At 30.6% G+C, this 20,945-nt stretch overlaps 1 protein-coding gene across 6 annotated transcripts in view; it reads left to right on the top strand.

Annotated features, from left to right (window-relative positions):
- Window positions 1–20,945, top strand: part of LOC134835629 (teneurin-a) — a 196,473-nt gene that overhangs the window by 62,598 nt on the left and 112,930 nt on the right. For all 6 annotated transcript variants that reach the window (XM_063850541.1, XM_063850542.1, XM_063850540.1 and 3 more), the window contains 4 exons: window positions 6,451–6,783; window positions 11,142–11,348; window positions 18,187–18,423; window positions 19,351–19,509. In XM_063850541.1, the coding sequence (XP_063706611.1) occupies window positions 6,540–6,783; window positions 11,142–11,348; window positions 18,187–18,423; window positions 19,351–19,509 (847 nt within the window). In that variant the 5' untranslated portion in view covers window positions 6,451–6,539. The remainder of the gene's footprint in view (window positions 1–6,450; window positions 6,784–11,141; window positions 11,349–18,186; window positions 18,424–19,350; window positions 19,510–20,945) is intronic.

Here is a 20,945-nt window from a genome sequence, read left to right as displayed (position 1 = left end):
CCAGCACGATGCTCACACAAATAACGCAGAGGCTGTTACCATCATCATTTAAATAGATTTCGAATGTTATTTTATATTATCTGTCTCTCAGGAGTAATAATATCTTTCATGCTGTTTGTTATGTTTTTCATAAAATTGGATCATGTTTTATTTTGCAAAGGCGTTTCGATGGAGATAGTCGAATGAATACCATAAGGAATGGCAATAGATGTTGTCCGTTTCTTCAAAACCTATTCAACGACACATGACACATTCAGGGTTAATAAATTAATCATTTTTGTTTGTTTGATATTTCCACAAATGTTAATTTTTCTTCTAATTTTAACTTTTGAAATATCAAATGGTTAAATTCAATGTCTATTTTAGTTGATATTTCAAAGAAGTGAATATTTCTCAAAAAATATATCTTTAGTTTCCTATTGAAATACGCTTCCATGTAACTTCCCGCCCATTTTTGGGTGTTAAACTTTCCCATTTAACGAAATAAAATATATTTTTTCCATTTGACCGATCCAACAAAACATTTATCATAACTGACTGACCAGTTTTTTGGGGTTTCAATTCAATTTTCCAACATGTTTTATTCATTTTACACATATACAAATATCGGTCAAACGCAGTTCGTCGTCGTCTCTGCTGAATTAATATTACATTCGGAAAATATGTCAAACAAATCCATAAAAGTGCTCACAGAACTAATATAGGTGATAGATGGGACTTGTTATTGTTGTTTTAAACTACACAACTTTCTTTTCTTTTGTCGTTCGCTCGATACCTCCATTTATTATACTTTTAAGTCGTGCGGATGGCTTTGTAAATATAATCGATGTAAAGACATGCGACATGATGATGAAAAATTGGATAAAACCGTGAAATCAATCAATCAATTGATGTCGACGATTCCGCTTGTGTTGATTTTATTTCTCTGATCCGTGGGTTGTTCTGTGATTTGCCTAAAAACGTAGAAAAATTGTTATCCGGATTTGTATAAAAATAGAATTAATCAGAATATGGGTTAGCAACAACGGAATCCCGCATATCAATTATTTATATTGTTATCATATCAAGTTAAGGGTCTTCACTTGACTACCTATGAAAGGAAAAAAAACATCGATTCGATTTTATTACCTTTGATTGTTTCGTCGTTCAAAGTCCTTTCTAAGAAGAAATCTTCAAGATTGCTAACAATCACAATCGATTTATTTTTCTCTCCTTTTTTTCTTCGTAACTTGTAACATTTATTGGTGTCATTATTTATTATTATTATTTTTATTGTAATAATCTCAATGTTCTCAACTTTGCGATAATAAAAGGAAATAAAGCAAACAGATGGCGGATAGACTGAGAGATATGAAAAAAAAAGAAAACGATTGAAAACCCGGCAATGAAGTAAGTGACTTAATGACGCGAAACAGCTATCACATTATTATTTAGCGAATGGCGCACAAGACAATGAAAAACGCCAAAAGGCTCAAAAACTCATTAAGGCGCCATCGTCTTCGACATTAACACTCGTCGTCGTTGTTAGAACAAAAGAATCGGATTTTATTATTGCAGTCAATTATCATATAAAGAAGGTTCGTTATTATTTTTTTTGTTAAGAATGTTTTAAAAGAATAGAATGAACTTTAAAGGAAAGAAAGGAAGAAAATTGACACAGAAAACTTTTTTGTAGTTCAACCTTTGACTGCAACGTTCGTAACGTTATTATTAGCAGCAAACTTCATTTAAAATGTATTTTTGGTTAAGTTAAGCTGCTTTTTATGCACAAATCCTCTCTAACAAGTTTACTTTGAAATATTCAAGTTTCATTGTTGCCTGAACTCGAGACAATTGTAATGCCTAATAACAGGATAAGAAAGAGTACAAAGTTTATGCTTTGGAGGTTTTTTTGTGTGTACGTGTTTCGTTACATCTCACAATTAGTGTATAAACAGCAAAAGGAGGAATAATCTCTTCATTCAGCCACTTTAGTGCTCTATTATTATTGTTTTGAAATGTTTTTCTTCGTCAGCAGCAGCAATGAGAGAACAATAACGGTGTTCAGTACACTAAAAAAGCTATTTTAAATGAGTAGTAGTTGTGTGTGGAATGAGCAATATCGTTATATCATGATGTATAAATAAGTAGGCAGTTGAAATGTTGCTCGCTCTCGACTTGAGTGCTTATAATTGGATCAACAAACAACAAACACTTTATAGATATGGTTTAGTTATGGGATTTTGTTGGAAATTTATATTTTCAATGAAAATAGCAAGACTGTCAAGTTTTTCTGTATTACAAACTAAAATGGAGACGCCACTTACTTTTCCTCAAAACTCAAATACTACTTCGATAACTCTATGTTTACTTTCTAATTTACACTTCATTTGAGTTTGAATTAAAACTTAAACTCATACTTATTTCGATATGCATAAAATTTCTTGAAAACTGTATTTATTTTTTCGAGTATGACAATTCATACGTTTACGAGTTTATTTGTTTACCTAAATTTTCGCCTCATTCTATAGAAATTGAAAATTTAATGATGCGTAATAGAAATCGCGACAAAATTTCACGAATAGCAAAGTTGTCAACCCTTATAAGTCCTTTTCCACAAAAAAAAAAATAAAGTGACATCTCCATTTTCGCCGTCTGAGTAAAAAATAGCTGTCATCGCCAACGATGATCAAACGCGAATTTGTTTTCATTTGTTAGGGAAATTGTAATTTTTTTTACAACCACATTGTTTTCCTTTCCCTGTAAATGAAACATTTGAGCAAAAAACATTCATTTTTATTATTTTGTTATTAAATTTTTTTCACATTTAACCGGATTACTACACAAAACCTTTGATTACTTGGTCTCTCGCATTTTTTTTTTCTGATGTTTTGCCACAATGACAAAAGCACACTCACACTTGTAGAGGCACCGCAATATACCAACAACATCGACGGCATGTTTATTATTATGATATGTTGTGTGCATGTCGTTGATATTATTCAAATTGGTTTCTATGTTTTGCATGAATTTTGTAATAAAAACAATTTCAACGCCATTAAAATGTTAATCGAATTAAATTGTCATGAAAAACAATAGAAAACGGCGCGCGCGTGTTTTAGAAATATTTTTCACCGCGAAAAATGTTCATATTACTACAAGGATTGCCTCGACGTTGATGATGAGAGTCGTTGTTATTGGGTTTCACCGTAATAATAATAACAATAAACGGAGTAAACAAGCCTATTTCCGGTTATAATTAACGAGAAACGGTACTTACTCAATGAAATGGCTGATAAGAGGATTGTTGTGTGAAAAACAATTTAAATTTGTCGTGAACGCAAGATATTATGGGCTTACTTTTAAATATTTAACACTATTATGATGTCACAATTTAAATAAAGTTCAATTTTGGTGCACTGTACATTCTTCTTCCTTTGTCTTCCCATAATAGAGAACAATATTTCTGCACAGTTCATTTTCAGTTTATTTAAATTTTATGAGGAGTTTCATCGGAAGTGCCTTCAACTTTTTTCCTCTCACCCACACATATACAAAGAACATAATATTATCTTTTTTTTTGTGTTATTAAATTAATAAACTACAAGCCTGCTGTGGTACGAGAATGAATCGCATGCAGTGTGTGTGTGTTTTTCATTGTTTATTCGATAATCCCCAGCGATAATAATACAACATGCACGTTATTTACATAAAAAGCAGCTCAATTTTTCGTGCTTGTAACATGTCCGTTTATTTATAAAAAAATATTTTTTCATGTCTTCACAATAACACAACAAAGGGCAGTGAATGAATTTAAACATGCATGTCTCACTATTATTAGTAAAAGATGAAAATGCATGGCAATTAGGTACATATTTGTCGTAATTTTTTGAATTGAAATGGAAAGGCGTTTGTTCAAGGTCGATATGTTGAAGAATTTTTTTTTGTGTAACAAGTGATGTTTAATAATTCAATGAAATTTTAAGATAAGTTTTTAATTTTAACACAACGAAAATTGTTTTTTAAAATTTTTTCTTTAGAAAAATTGATCACGAACAAAACTTCGAATATTGACAAAGATAAAAACCAAAAATAAATGAGAATGGACTGTAACTGACACAAAATATTCATGTTCGCATAAATAACCATCATAACTTATGATACTTTCTTGCTTTCTTTTCCATTTTCCTTTGATATCGACAAAAATTTATATCTCTCCCAATTTATTCTGTCTAACCAAAAGTTTTTTCGTTGCACATATTGTCCAGTTATTTCAAATACATACAAGAGAGAAAGAAAAGAAAAATACAGCAGAAAATTGGACAATGAATCAAACATCGACACAAAAAATAATCGATAGGTTTTATGTGAAATCTATTGAGTCTACTACTTTTCGTTGGCTCAAAAAGTACATACAAGCTACTTTTATTCAACAACTATAAACATAATGAAAGGAAATGAATCATTTATAATGTGATCTGATAGCATAAGTGTTACTTGCTATACACACATGAGAAAATCGTGTGTGCATTGTTCCGAGATGTGATGTCGACTTTCACTTTTTACCGCATGTCGTATAAGAGAAAATTTTTGTTCAAGGATCATTGTACGATGCCTTTTTTCATGTGCGTTAAGTAATTCGTGTATGTCACGACATGACTAGAAAAAGGTCTGTTTTCATTTTATTATGAACATTATGTATTCACATGGCAGTTATCTCCGACGTCGACGAAGTGATTTTCTCTCCGGTAAATGAAGACATAAATCTGTGAGGCTTTTAATAGGACAGACATAAAATATGTTTATAGCGTTTTTTTGACGTGTTTATTGATGTGTATTTTTTAGATGTGTAAGAAGATAAAAGCGAATATACTGCAGATCGACCTCAAAAATTGATTTTTATGAAGACTGTGTGTAAAAGTAAAAAAAACTCTAAATTTAAAAAAAAATTAAATCCTCCTGTTTTCCCGCTTTCGATTCCGATCCTCCGATTTTCGATTACGATTTTCGATTCCGTTCAACGCCATCTCGAGGTCGGAATGAGAATTCATTTTTTATTTTTTCAACTGACTCAAAGTTGAATTTCATTACTTCCCATTTTTGCCGCAATTCCGAAATGGCGCCAAAAAGGATATTGTTAACCGGAAGTATTGACTACAGCAGCGCCATCTTAAATCCTGAATTAGTATAAAGGTAAATTTGTATGATGCCAACGACTTGAAAGATTTGAATTCATCTGATTGAATTGCATTTACGGGAAATTGCATATGAGCCTTAAATAATTTCCTGTAAATTAATAAAATTATTTTTTTTTCTTTAAAATTCAAACGATTGAAACAATTCAAGCGTTGTAATTAACTCATAAAATTTCACTGCACTGTTGAAAGGAAGATTTATCATCATCACAGCGTTGCGTTGTCGTCTAAGTTCTAAGAAACTTTGTGCCAAGTGTAAATTATTAGTCTACTTCATGATGAGGGATATAAAGGCAGAACTTTGTGTGAATGAGAGTGTCAGTTAGACGTTAATCAATCATACACATTATCCCAAGTTTTTCACGCCAGACACATTTTTTTTCTTTATTTAACAAATTAACTAAATTCAATCCATTACAACTTTATGCAAACAAACAACTTTTCAGTACCAGAAGCAAATGTTTGTCATTCCACACGACGTTTCGTAATCTTTTTAAATAATTTTCACTTTTCACCCCCGTTTTGTGTCCCCCTGCACGAGTTTGGTTGTTGGGGTTGAGCAATCGAAAAACGTTCATCCAACAAATCTTTATCATTTTCGTCTTCATTTGCCTTTAAAGTACAGCGTGTACATAGGTATGGGAAAAATCCCTTGCAAATAATAAATTTATGATTTATTAATCTTCTTATTACATTTTATTCGCCATCATCTCGCAAAAAGACGAAAATATTCATGATCGCCCTGCATGGCTTACTACAAAGAGAAACGGAGAGAGAGAGTGTGAGAAGTTATTGGAAAACATTTTTGTTATCAATTTGTAAGCAGTTATTGTAGCCAAAAAATTTTTATTTTCTTTTCCTGTGAGATTTTTGAAGAAAAAAAAATAAAAGGGGATTATATGTCCTTATAGCTTACAAAAGACGACACAAGGCCAACAGAAAAGAATGAAAAGAGAAAAAAGTTTTAAGGGGGTGTGAAGTGTTTTGCATAGAGATATATATATGTACAATAAGAGCAATAAAATGATACTTAAAGATGTATAAAGACGTAAGGAATTGAATTTTTGTTGTATTTCAAAGCAGAGACGAAATAACGGTTCAAGAAAATTAAATGGTTCAAAAAGCGAGTGTACGTCACTGTTTATGGAATAAAAATAGGAAAGAAAAAACTGAAATGAGGGATAATTGTAAATATTTTTCATATTTATTTTTATAAGAGATTAAGTTTTCAACAGCACTCATAAAACGTTTTTCTCCTTTTCTTATTTATTTACAGGAATCACCCGAAAAGAAAATGTAAAGTCAAGTAAAAGTCTATAGTTAGGAAAGTCTTACACACAATCAAAAAACGTGTGGCACGAAAAGATGTCAAATAGTCATTCGGGGACAATTGGGCGACAACGAGGTCTTTCGACAAATGGTCAAGTACGACGTCAACGATCCATCGAGTGGCAAAAAGAGCGCCGTTACAGCAGTAGCGACGATGAAGTACCAAAAAGCGGATCAAATGGCGCTTCCCGAAGGGCAAATAACTTCGCATCCGATGCGACAACAGCAGCTGACAGCTCCATTTTGGCACAACTTATCGCACAAACGCAACAATTGACCAGTAAGTAAAATTTGTAGTTTCAGGATAATAAAACCCGAGGACCATTTTAAATGTGCAAAAGTGAAGGAAAAAAGGTCAAAATGGGCCTAATCTGTCCCATGAGTCACATGTCTGATGTACATAATGTCGTACATTTTCACTCATTTCAAACATTAACTACTAACTTGAAAACATTGACGACGTAATCCGAAGCAGTTGTCTACAATCCTTTTTATCTGATTTTGACTGACTAGAATAATACCTGCACTCTTCGCACACATGACAAGAAATAAATGGGTTGCAGACGGAAATTACACTGAAAAAGAGACACACACAGAGGAAAAAAAGGCAAATAAAATTTGTATGAATGGAAAAACATTCTTCCTTTTTTTCTCATTTCTACTTTTCTCCAACATTGTGTGTTAATGTGCGAACAAATTGCTTTTGTGTGTGAAAGTTGGCATACATTCGGTGATCAGTACACCTTTTTGAGACACCTAATTGAAGCTGACACACAAAAACGGGCACCTAAGCTTGTTTTTATCTGCCTTCGCATGAACGACAACATCATTTGTAATTATTATATAAACTTAATATCCCATGATAAGCCTCATATTCACCTCGTTCGTCATTATTTTACGTGTTTTGGACGTAAAAGGTAAATAAAGGAACACGTAAGCTTCATTAGTGACGCTCTTTTTGTGCGAAAATTAATGTCATTTTTCACCTTACTCTCTCGACTCGACGCACTTTGAACACAAAGCTTTTTGCACGAGCAATTACATTAGTGTGCGCTTCAGTGAAGCAATTTAACATTTTTGCGCGTTACACATTTGAGTGAGTGGACAATTTACTACCGGATTTGTTTGAACAAAATTTTTGCGATGATCTGTAAAAAATCCTACCTGCTTTTTGTCAACTAATTTTACTATCAATAGTTCGGTTAATTACTAATTGAAAATTATTCAATTTTTCAATAAAAGTGATTTATAATTTTGTGTATTAGTTATATTTAAAAATTCTCTTGTTTTATACAAAATGAAATTTTCTTCTTTAAATTTTTCCTGAAATAACAAAATCAGCTATCATGCTAATGAGATCTTTCTTTGAGTGAATACTCTGATTAATTCAAGTAAACATAAGAAACAAACACACACCTAATAGTCTTAAAAATCTTGTAAATAATTTTCTTTTCTTTCGTTGCTACACTTTTTCGTTTTGCGCACTCGTATCTTTTCTCATGACTGACAGAAAACAACTACAAAAAAAAAGTATTTTCTCCTTTATATATTTTTACTTTTACACAAGAACTACCTTGAAGATTTTAGTAGTTTGTGTCTCTCTTAAATGTTATTATTTTGTCTTGAGCTGCACACATTGCAAGGCATACACAACTTAAAATTTAATTTTCTTAAGTGACAAATGTGTGTCGTAAAGGTGAAATTGTCGTGCCATGCAGAAAAAATAATTCAAAGGAAAAAAGAAATTTCCTCATTCATCAATGCAAAGGTTTCGTTAGCTACATGTGACATTTTTTCAATTCCAGTCTCACACCTGCTATTTTTCTTCATTATTATTATATTTTTTCTCTCTTTTCTTTAGAAACTCCTTTTTCTGCTTTGCAACATCGTTTGTTGTGTAACATGATTACACTTTTTCCTTTTATTTTTAAATAAATAAACAGTGAAGTACATGTCTGAGTTTTTTTTCTTACTTTATCAACGCAACACATAATGATCGTATAAGTAGTGCGGATTTCAAAGAAAAGGCACTGAATTTAATAAAGATCTCTCAAATATTTTCTTCTGGACCGTAGTTGCGTGCCGTAAGCTAAAAAGATGAACTAAGAACGCAAAAAAGGTAGAAACAGACAAGAAAATGATGATGAAGGAAGACAAGCACAAGAGAAAAATCATAAATTCAACATCTATCCTTGGCAAGACAAGTCAAAATTGTGTATCGTGTAATCCCAAAAGGATTTGTCTTGCTCTGTATGCGAATGTGTTTGCGGAAAAAAATGACGACGTACTCGAACGCTCACATATTATTTTCTACAAACCACACAGTTGCGAGATGTTTATCTGCATCCTCGTCGTCCACTTTTCCATTTTCTTTTCGCACACAAGATAAGATTATTTTTATTTTATTATTAAAAAAAAATGTACATAAGGATAAATCTCGTTTTTTCATATTTTTTTAGCGGAAAAGATGAAAAATTAACGAGCTCTCTTGTTTGTTTATGATTTGTATTATCTTTTTAGTCTGTTATCTTCCATTCGCAATGTGATTACTCATCTCATGCATCCGCTTGTTCGTTCGCTATAGTTGTCCTGTAAGAATGCGCTCTCTAGTTGGATGGGAATAAACAGAACGAGACAGTTAATTTTTTATTATTTTTTTCTATAAACATAATTTACGGACATAAAAAAAAGTTTATTAGAGAAGAGTCGAGGCAAATTACACAGAAGAGTGGATTTTATTTTATAATCCTATCAGATGTTGCCTTTCATTGGGTCAGCTTCTTTCATAAACAAAACACCTGACGGTTTTGAAGGAAGAAAATTAACTGAAAAACTTGTTTAGAAAAACTCATTCTACAACTGAATAGCCAAATATGATGAATATGACAATTAGATTGTTTTGCTTTAATTTTTGAGAAAAATTAAAACAAAGTTTTAAATTATCAAGAGTAACAAAATGTTCAACGACTTTGTACATAACAATGAAAAACGAGACAAAATTCTTCGATAAAACATCGAAGATTAATACTTTTACCTTCATTCTTCATTAATTTACTTATACCTATGATAGTGTCGTCTCATCGTAGCATCCCGCTAGATATTGATAAATTTGAAAATTAAGAAATTTTAATTAAACAAATGGATTTTGTAGATTAATTAGAAAATTTATCGTTCCAAGTTTTGGTCTTCCTTTTTTGTCTTTTTTAGCAGACAGAAAATGAAGCTTCGTTTTTATGACTGCAGCGGGCTCGATATTAGATTCTAACGAAAGTAGAATTAGTATTCCATTCCAAACATCTGCTTTTAAAAACATTTAAATTGACACAAATTTTCACAAGTCACAGTAGCATTGTTGGAGGCAGTCACATCGCACTCGTTACTCGTTATTTTGCATAATCATCACATTTCTTTTTTCCTCGCTCTGTGTGTTTGTGTCGTTTCGTTGTCGTTTGTCGACGTCGTCGTGAACATTATTATTATTATATTTGACTCATTTTAGACTGTTGCTCGTGGATAACAAATTTTCATTGTGCTCGTGTAGAACATTGTCCTGTTGCTGCTACATTTTTTTATTGTACATTTCACAGAGTTTGTGTCTCCGTTCGCATCTAATATATGTACGTCGTTGGTAGGTATGATGATGTTAGAAAACGACCCCCATGACAACCATTAAAACGTATATCTTTTAATTTGATATTACGTGCAAATTATTCGTGTGACCCGAGTTGTTTTTTTTCCTTCATTTCTTCACTTTTCGACGCAACTCACTCTTAATGGGCTTTGTTAATTTTTTAGTCGGTTGCTTTATGTCATGTGTCAGCTACATGTAAAAAAAGCTGTGAAAAGTAGGTCAACGCATCGACGATGCGACGACAGTAACGATAAGCGACGCGTTAAGAGCTTTTATAAAATGGCAACAACAAAAAAGTAAACATTTTAGCACTTCAATTCTGTTTTCGTTCGCGTATGTTGCTCAGCAGCATGGATGATTAATTACCAAGGAGATCTCTCTCGTGGTGCTTGTCTGACGAGGGAAACAATCAAAAAAGGTTGTTCACATCATGTTTCCAATTTATTCACACTTCACTACGTGCGCACACGATGCACAACGACGACTAACAAAAAAGTGTCTTATCAGTTTTTTTGTCTTTTGTGGCGAAATTTCACGCGCAAGAAAGAAAGACAAAAGGAAAATTCCATGCAAGTGTGAAAAAAAAACAAGAGACAGTACAATGATAAATGATTTCATGTGAAAGGTGTCCACTTTTTATAGATAAATCACACTCATTGACGGTATCCATGCCTCGACATTACGGAGGAGAAATAAGAAGAAAACTGCAAGAAATTATTTTTATTGATGAAACTTTAGAAGACGCAATACTGTACGCAATCGAGCAACAGAGAGATGATATTAGCATAAAATAGTAATTTTTCTACAACTTTATTCTCGTCCTTTTCTCCATTTTCGTTTAGGTTGTTTTATCTAAAATATAGAAAATCTTATTGTTCAAAATCATAAAACATTTTACAAATTTTTCTACTTTTTTGTTTAAAAGCTAAAATAAGTACATAACATTCAATAAACAAATCAAACCATATGAAATATCATACTTATATTTTTTCATTCTTTTTTTGTAGATCAAGACAGATCCTATCGCTCTGATTGCGATAATGAAGATGCTGTTAGTAGCACGGGAATAATTACAGCAGAAAATGGCACATCATCTTCAATAACGAATAATCGATCGCCATTACATTACCGGCAAGCATCTCCATTTCCCTCAGAAGCAACCAACACAAGAAGACTGCATTACACATCAAAAGCGGAAGAGCGCATCCGAAATGGTGAGTCTTGCTTTTAATTTATTTTGAATTTAGCGGAGTGAGTGAACAGTTGCTTGGCAGCGAACGAAAGTTATGGGCACGTAATATGAAGAAATCATATCATGTGGAAAAGTTTGTGTATTATATTACTTTGCGATTCCATTCACAATCGTATCAGTTCAAGTTTTTTCCCTTTCTATGTTTTTCTTTTAGTTTTTTTCCATCCTTCTGACTTGTTTGTTTTGTTCGTGTAATACACAGGAAGTCCCGCAATTTCCCATTTTCCGAAGGAATCTCATAGGAATGTCAGTACATTTACTCATTGCTGTGAGTCGTATCAGAAATAAAACTGATGATGATATTAATATTGCAATGCAATGATCCAGGTCTTGTTATTAAACTTTGTTTCCTCCCACTTTTTGTAAATGTAACGTAGTTTGTGGTACTTGTTGTTATGATTATTATTTCTGTTTCATTTAATAAATATTACGTTGTCTTCAGTCAGTTGACGTTGTCTGATAAAATATTCTCAATAGAAGATAGAAAGAGAGACAAATATCTAATAATATTTGTGCAGAAATTTTTAATGAATTGGTGCTTGTCTATCCATGCCTTTTTCGCAATATAAAAGTAATTTAACAATTCAACTTCAAGAAAACAATCATAAAAATACTTCTCCGGATGTTTGTTTGCCTATATTGGGTTGAATTTCAGCTTCATTTACGATGTATTTAATATTTCATTCTTTTTTTTTTGTAAAATTACGAAGGAAAATAAATTGAACTCGATTATCTACGAGTGTGCAGATTCAAGTCTCTGGGAGAAAAAAAAATCAAAATTTGGAAAAAAAATTTTTTTTCTCGTCAAACTGCTTCCCATGAAACTTGTCCTGAGCAATGTTTTTCATTAAAAAAAAAAAAAAAAAAAAAAAAAATTTGGAAAAAAAATTTTTTCTTCTCGTCAAACTGCTTCCCATGAAACTTGTCCTGAGCAATGTTTTTCATCAAAAAAAAAAAAAAAAAAAAAAAAATTTTCAAAATTTGAAAAAAATTTTACAATTTAATTTTAAACTTTTGATGGATTTCAAAGCTAAAATTGTATAAATATTCATTCTAAAGATGATTTTAATCAAAATTTCCTTGATTTTTGAAGAAATAAATGTTTTTTTCCTTGACAGTTTTTTCGAAAAAGTTTTTTTTTTTGTCAAGTTTCAACAAAGTTTGATGGATATCAAACTCAAAACTGAATAGAAACTGAAAAACAAGTCCTTTGAAGAGTTTTGTTTTGAAAACTAAATCAAGAGCAAAACTTTCACTGTGTCAAAGCCATTTTTGTCAAATTTTGCTCCAAATGGATAAAAATTTGTCAGAGGGCTCTAATTTATCATTTTAAATCATTTTATAACCCAAAACTGCCAAAAAATTGAAACTGAAAAAAAATTCTTTGACATAGTTTTGTTTTAAAAACTAAATCAAGAGCAAAAACTGTGTCAAAAACTGTGTCAAAGCAATTTTTGTCAAATCTTGCTCCAAATGGATAAAAATTTATCAGAGGGCTCTAATTTATCATTTTTAATCATTTTATAACTCAAAACTGCCAAAAAATTGAAACTGAAAAAATTTTTTTTCCTTTGACATAGTTTTGTTTTAAAAACTAAATCAAGAGCAAAAAAAACTGTGTCAAAAACTGTGTCAAAGCAAATTTTGTCAAATCTTGCTCCAAATGGATAAAAATTTATCAGAGGGCTCTCAAGAGCAAAAAAAACTGTGTCAAAGCAATTTTTGCTCCAAATGGATAAAAATTTATCAGAAGGGCTCTAATTTATCATTTTTAATCATTTTATAACTCAAAACTGCTAAAATATTGAAATTGAAAAAAAATTTTTACTTTGACATAGTTTTGTTTTGAAAACTAAATCAAGAACAATTTTTGTCAAATCTTGCTCCAAATGATAAAAATTTATCAAATTTATCTAAAATCAAGAGCAAAAAAACTGCTAAAAAATTGAAACTGAAAAAATTTTTTTCCTTTGACATAGATTTGTTTTGAAAACTAAATCACGAGCAAAAAAACTGTGTCAAAAACTGTGTCAAAGCAATTTTTGTCAAATCTTGCTCCAAATGGATAAAAATTTGTCAGAGAATTGAAACTGAGAAAAAATTTTTTTTCTTTGACACAGTTTTGTTTTGAAAACTAAATCAAGAGCAAAAAAACTGTGTCAAAAACTGTGTCAAAGCAATTTTTGTCAAATCTTGCTCCAAATGGATAAAAATTTATCAGAGGGCTCTAATTTATCATTTTTAAGCATTTTATAACTCAAAACTGCCAAAAAGTTGAAACTGAAAAAATTTTTTTTCTTTGACACAGTTTTGTTTTAAAAACTAAATCAAGAGCAAAAAAAACTGTGTCAAAAACTGTGTCAAAGCAATTTTTGTCAAATCTTGCTCCAAATGGATAAAAATTTATCAGAGGGCTCTAATTTATCATTTTTAATCATTTTATAACCCAAAACTGCCAAAAAATTGAAACTGAAAAATTTTTTTTCCTTTGACATAGTTTTATTTTAAAAACTAAATCAAGACAAAAACTATGTCAAAAACTGTGTCAAAGCAAATTTTGTCAAATCTTGCTCCAAATGGATAAAAATTTATCAGAGGGCTCTAATTTATCATTTTTAATCATTTTATAACTCAAAACTGCCAAAAAATTGAAACTGAAAAAATTTTTTTTCTTTGACATAGTTTTGTTTTGAAAACTAAATCAAGAGCAAAAACTGTGTCAAAAACTGTGTCAAAGCCATTTTTGTCAAATCTTGCTCCAAATGGATAAAAATTTATCAGAGGGCTCTAATTTATCATTTTTAATCATTTTATAACTCAAAACTGCCAAAAAATTGAAACTGAAAAAATTTTTTTTCTTTGACATAGTTTTGTTTTGAAAACTAAATCAAAAACTGTGTCAAAGCCAATTTTTGTCAAATCTTGCTCCAAATGGATAAAAATTTATCAGAGGGCTCTAATTTATCATTTTTAATCATTTTTTAACTCAAAACTGCCAAAAAATTGAAACTGAAAAAAAAATTTTCCTTTGACATAGTTTTGTTTTAAAAACTAAATCAAGAGCAAAAAAAACTGTGTCAAAAACTGTGTCAAAGCAATTTTTGTCAAATCTTGCTCCAAATGGATAAAAATTTATCAGAGGGCTCTAATTTATCATTTTTAAGCATTTTATAACTCAAAACTGCCAAAAAGTTGAAACTGAAAAAATTTTTTTTCTTTGACACAGTTTTGTTTTAAAAACTAAATCAAGAGCAAAAAAAACTGTGTCAAAGCAAATTTTGTCAAATCTTGCTCCAAATGGATAAAAATTTGTCAGAGGGCTCTAATTTATCATTTTTAATCATTTTATAACTCAAAACTGCCAAAAAATTGAAACTGAAAAAATTTTTTTTCTTTGACATAGTTTTGTTTTGAAAACTAAATCAAAAACTGTGTCAAAGCAATTTTTGTCAAATCTTGCTCCAAATGGATAAAAATTTATCAGGGGGCTCTAATTTATCATTTTTAATCATTTTTTTAACTCAAAACTGCTAAAAAATTGAAACTGAAAAATTTTTTTTTCTTTGACATAGTTTTATTTTAAAAACTAAATCAAGAGCAAAAAAACTGTGTCAAAAACTGTGTCAAAGCAAATTTTGTCAAATCTTGCTCCAAATGGATAAAAATTTATCAGAGGGCTCTAATTTATCATTTTTAATCATTTTATAACTCAAAACTGCCAAAAAATTGAAACTGAAAAAAATTTTTTCCTTTGACATAGTTTTATTTTAAAAACTAAATCAAGACAAAAACTATGTCAAAAACTGTGTCAAAGCAAATTTTGTCAAATCTTGCTCCAAATGGATAAAAATTTATCAGAGGGCTCTAATTTATCATTTTTAAGCATTTTATAACTCAAAACTGTCAAAAAGTTGAAACTGAAAATTTTTTTTTCTTTGACACAGTTTTGTTTTAAAAACTAAATCAAGAGCAAAAAAAACTGTGTCAAAAACTGTGTCAAAGCAATTTTTGTCAAATCTTGCTCCAAATGGATAAAAATTTATCAGAGGGCTCTAATTTATCATTTTTAATCATTTTATAACTCAAAACTGCCAAAAAGTTGAAACTGAAAAAAATTTTTTTTTTGACACAGTTTTGTTTTAAAAACTAAATCAAGAGCAAAAAAACTGTGTCAAAGCCATTTTTGTCAAATCTTGCTCCAAATGGATAAAAATTTGTCAGAGGGCTCTAATTTATCATTTTTAAGCATTTTATAACTCAAAACTGCCAAAAAGTTGAAACTGAAAAAATTTTTTTTCTTTGACACAGTTTTGTTTTGAAAACTAAATCAAGAGCAAAAAAACTGTGTCAAAAACTGTGTCAAAACAATTTTTGTCAAATCTTGCTCCAAATGGATAAAACTTTATCAGATGGCTCTAATTTATCATTTTTAAGCATTTTATAACTCAAAACTGCCAAAAAGTTGAATCTGAAAAAATTTTTTTTCTTTGACACAAAAACTAAATCAAGAGCAAAAAAACTGTGTCAAAAACTGTGTCAAAGCAATTTTTGTCAAATCTTGCTCCAAATGGATAAAAATTTATCAGAGGGCTCTAATTTATCATTTTTAATCATTTTATAACCCAAAACTGCCAAAAAAATTGAAACTGAAAATTTTTTTTTCCTTTGACATAGTTTTATTTTAAAAACTATGTCAAAAACTGTGTCAAAGCAAATTTTGTCAAATCTTGCTCCAAATGGATAAAAATTTGTCAGAGGACTCTAATTTATCATTTTTAATCATTTTATAACTCAAAACTGCCAAAAAATTGAAACTGAAAAAAATTTTTTCCTTTGACATAGTTTTATTTTAAAAACTAAATCAAGACAAAAACTATGTCAAAAACTGTGTCAAAAACTGTGTCAAAGCAATTTTTGTCAAATCTTGCTCCAAATGGATAAAAATTTATCAGAGGGGTTCTAATTTATCATTTTTAATCATTTTGCAAATCAAAACTGCAAAAAAAGGAAACTGAAAAAAAAATTTCTCTCCTCGTCAAACTGCTTCCCATGAAACTTGTCCTCAGCAATATTTTTCATAAAAAACAATATTTTAAAAATTTGGAAAAAAAATTATCTCTTCGTGTTTTCATATAGTTTTTATTACAAAACAAATCTATTTCAGTCACTTTGCTTAAAAATATTAACACAAATCTCTTTCACTTTATTATTTTCGTTTGAAACTTCTTTTATAGTATCTAATTTGATGGTCTCTAACACTTCTGAAATCATACAAAAAACAAAAAATAGTTATATTTTGATCACTTTGAAAATTAAGAACGAACAAATTTGATTCAAAAAATAAATCCATATATTTTACATATTTTAAAATTTTTTAATTTTCAAGCTTGACAAATGTAAACAGAAAACAAACTCTCAGAGACATAATATGGCTAATATTCACATTTGTTTACTACAACCACATTGAAGACAAACTTGATTATAAACTTAATGATAAGCAAACGAATACATATGTTTTTTTTCAAAATTTTGTGAGTATTGGTAAAGCCGGTAGAAAAAATTTTGGTCTACGTGCAAAAGAAACGAATTTCTGGAATATGGAAGTTTTTTTTATACTGCGTAGTTTTTACGAATGAACATTAGAAATATTGTCAAATAAAGGTCGCTTGTTTCATATATGAGATACTGATATTATTCTAACGCTAACAAACATTATTATTATTAATCATTATTATTATAAAAACTGCATGCGATTAGAAACTTATATATTTACATATTTTACATTGAACGTATGAAAAAAGTTGATTTCAATGTCAACGGAACTAACAATAATAACGGAACATGCTTATTAATGCGTCAGTCAGTCAGTTGTACTTTCCTGGTTCAAACCATGGATGATTTGGGGGATATGTAGGGCTTGGGCTCGTCATTGGCGGTGCCGGATAGCTCATACGACGATCGCAAGCAAGGAAGAGTTTTCGAGATTGATTTTCTGTCGAATGCATTCCCTTGCACGGAAAATGTGGCTTTTCTTTGCAATTTACTTCACAATCAGACTTTAAAGGGAAATGAGTCAAGCGTTCTTCCGGCTTTGAGGCTTGTGCTACATTCAGATTTGCCTATAAATAAAAGTATAAAGTGTTCATTGGTTTAACTTTGTACAAAATTTTTTCAAAGAAAAAAAATTGAGAAGTCACAATTTTATGATATGACATCTGCTAAATGTCATGTTAGTTACTTGTTGATTCTGTGGTTGCTTCGCAAACAGCTTGATGAATTCCATTTTGTATCTTTTTTGTATTTCTTTGTCTTTTTTACTCTTTAAGGTCGTTAAGTACGTAGGTTTACAATTTTACACACACTTTATTGTCACCTCACGCGCACGTTTTATCTTATCAAGTTTTTATTCTGTTTTTTCGCAAGTGAGAACAATTTTATAGACACGTCTCACGTCTCGAACTACAATCTGACGACTAATTGTTGTGCCGCAAACAAGAATATATTAAAAGTATACGACACTCTTATACAACAACAAAAAAAAAATAATAATAAACAACAACACAGTCTCACTTTTATTTCGTTTTATGTCTTCACATTCATTTTCTACACAAACAGCAAAATACTCACGCAATATTTTTATCGCTATATGTATAAATACTAAACATGAGACATCATGAATGAAAAAGATTGTTTGTGTAGAGTTTTGTGTGATAGTAGTATGGAGTTAATTAGTTGACACCTCTTATAATTGTATATGAGTATTGTGACAATGATAAATTTCTTTTATGTTTTTTTTTCAGGCGATTCAATTTTCTCCGCTGGAAAGCCTGCTTTGCTTGCCAACAACACTCTTATAAGGACATCACGCCAGTTTACGAATAATCGACGGCATAACAATCTCACATCATCCAGCAGCACAATATCCTCCGTGAGCAACAACAACAACGACCGCGACAAGGAATACAAGGAACTAATTAAGGACAAAGACAAAGATCTTTATGACAATCCACATAATCGCTATTTATTAAATAATACAGGTGAGATGATATTTTGAGTTGTAATATTGTGTGTTGACTCCCCTTTTTGTTTTATGTTTTCCAAGAAAAGAAAAATGAAAATAAAAGTAAAAAAATGAAACTAACCGGAAGCAATTTTTTGCCTTTTTTTCTTCTCTTCTCCTTTTACCTCTGCTACATTTCAAATATGGTCCGATTCATGTTCTCCTTTTAGCAAAGTTAATAAATTTTACGAACACACACACACACAAAAAATGTCGAAGGAAAATTTCATAAATAATAAAATGTATAAACACATCGCTTCCGGGCTTTTGCGACTTTCTTGTCGCAAAAAAAAAAAATCAGCCTGAACGTTTTAAGGAACTCGAGAGTTTAAAATCTTCACAACTTTCAAGGCAATATCGTCAACAACAAACACAACAACTTATTGTCGTTAATAATAATAATAATTTCATGCTTTTAGAACATGTTTTGTCTTCTTTTTTTTTGTGACATTTTATTATGAGTATTAACGGGCATTGCGGAGTATCTGAAGAAAAAGTCCCCCAATGTTTATTATGTTATTTTTCCTTTTTGAAAGCATAAACTTTCTCAAAAATGTCTCCAAGCGGTATTTAATGAGCAAAACATTTGAATATGTATTTTTTGTTTGTTGTATTTTTAGTTTAAAAAAAAAAGTTAAATACACAAGGACAAAAAATTATTTATGGGACATGCGTTGGAAGGGACAGTCTGTCTTTTTTTTTGGCTTACTCAAAGTAGTTGCAGCAATGTTTCTTTTATTTCATGAAATTTATAATCTTTTGTTGTTGTTAGTATTATATATTATCCTTTTCCGGTTGGTTTTAATGGCTTTTGAAAGCATTACGACGACAAAAATGACAAGTTAATCATAATTTACTCCTTTTTTGTCCTTTATATTATGTTAAAATTGTTTTTGTCTTTTAGATGGAGATGATGAACCTCCGCCTGAGCCTGCTCCGCCAGAAGTGCCTCCGCGAGGACACTCCATGCAAACACTTCCGAAGAAACGTTCTGAATTCGTCTTGACTATCGACAAAAATGGCGACCAAAAGCACGAAGAATACATTCCAGCAAATCAGCAAGGTAAGAGTTTCTACCTAAAATTTTGTATGGCATCAATTTCATCAATCTTTAGTTATTTGATACTTTTTGGGTTTCTTCTCGAAATTTTCATTAACAATGTTGAAAGTAGCTCCTCTACACTGATAACATTGTAGAAACAATGAAAATCTCATAAATAACATGAAACAAAATCGTTACTTAACTCAAATAAATTCAATTCAAACCTAATAAATTATTTTCACTGTGGAAAATCAAATATTCATCTCGATCGAATCGAATATTTGTATAGAGAAAGATAATGTAATATATAATCTAATGCATAATATAATAAAAATGGGAAAGGCAAATAATAAATGAACATACATTCTTCGTTTTTAAGAAAACTCAAAATAAAATTGAAAATTGTCTGTCTGTCGCAAATTACATTAAATGTGCATAATTTTAAATTTTCTAACTTTATTCGAAAGATTTGAAATGCGATCAAGTTTCTTATTTGATGCACACTTTTGTAAATTCATGTTTCTTGTCGTTTGCTTTATGTGTGTGAATGATTTTCGGTCGTGCTTCACCTACTTTTCCGATCCTCGAGCTATAACAAGGTAAAAACTCGTCTCACATCATCGCTACAGCACCATATGATCAAACAATTGCCCAACTTTTCTCCTTCTCTTCGAAAATTTTGTGGCATGTAAAGTCAAATACTTTCGAAACGTTTTCATGTGTCGGAATGAGGAGAAAAAAGTAATTCATACCCACGTACAAGTATGCGCCCAACTTTTTGTTAGATAACATTTTAAACACATATTGATATATTTGTTAAGGTTCAATAGTTTTCGATAAATATTTCTGTGTATCGTTGTCATGGCACGCCAACTATGTCGCACACATGCTCCTACATGTTTAAATTATTATTAGAGAACTTTTCTCCGAACACACACACACACACAAACTCTCAACTTGGACAACAATTGACATGTGAACTTGTGAATTGTATTTATGGGAAAATTATTCGACAAGACAAAAGTTTCCATTAATCATACGGGAAATGTTTTATGTTTGTTGACGTTTTCTTACAAGTGTCTCCCGCCGCTTAAATAATCAAATTAACAAATAAGTCTATCACGCGACATAAACAAATGTCCCTGCACACGCTGCTACCTCCACGGAAATGAAAAAGCAAATAAATTTCATTACCATTTTTTATGTTTCCGACAAATTTTCGTCAAAATCATAATAATTGCCGTGAGTCAGCACGCTTAACTGCTTGTTGTTATTTGTAGGAAATACATCAATTGATTAAGATTACATCTTAAATAGTCTCGGTCACGCAAATCAATAATAATCTTTGAATCATTTACTCGAACCACTTTTGTTGAACATTCTGTTGTAATGGATAAACGTTGAATTGATGCGGAATGTGACCTACTTAAGTTATGTTTGAAGCAATGTGAACGTCT

This window comes from Culicoides brevitarsis, chromosome 3 (genome assembly GCF_036172545.1).
Source record: "Culicoides brevitarsis isolate CSIRO-B50_1 chromosome 3, AGI_CSIRO_Cbre_v1, whole genome shotgun sequence".
In the NCBI taxonomy this organism is placed as follows: Eukaryota; Metazoa; Arthropoda; class Insecta; order Diptera; family Ceratopogonidae; genus Culicoides; species Culicoides brevitarsis.
This window is presented reverse-complemented; position numbering and strand designations above follow the sequence as displayed.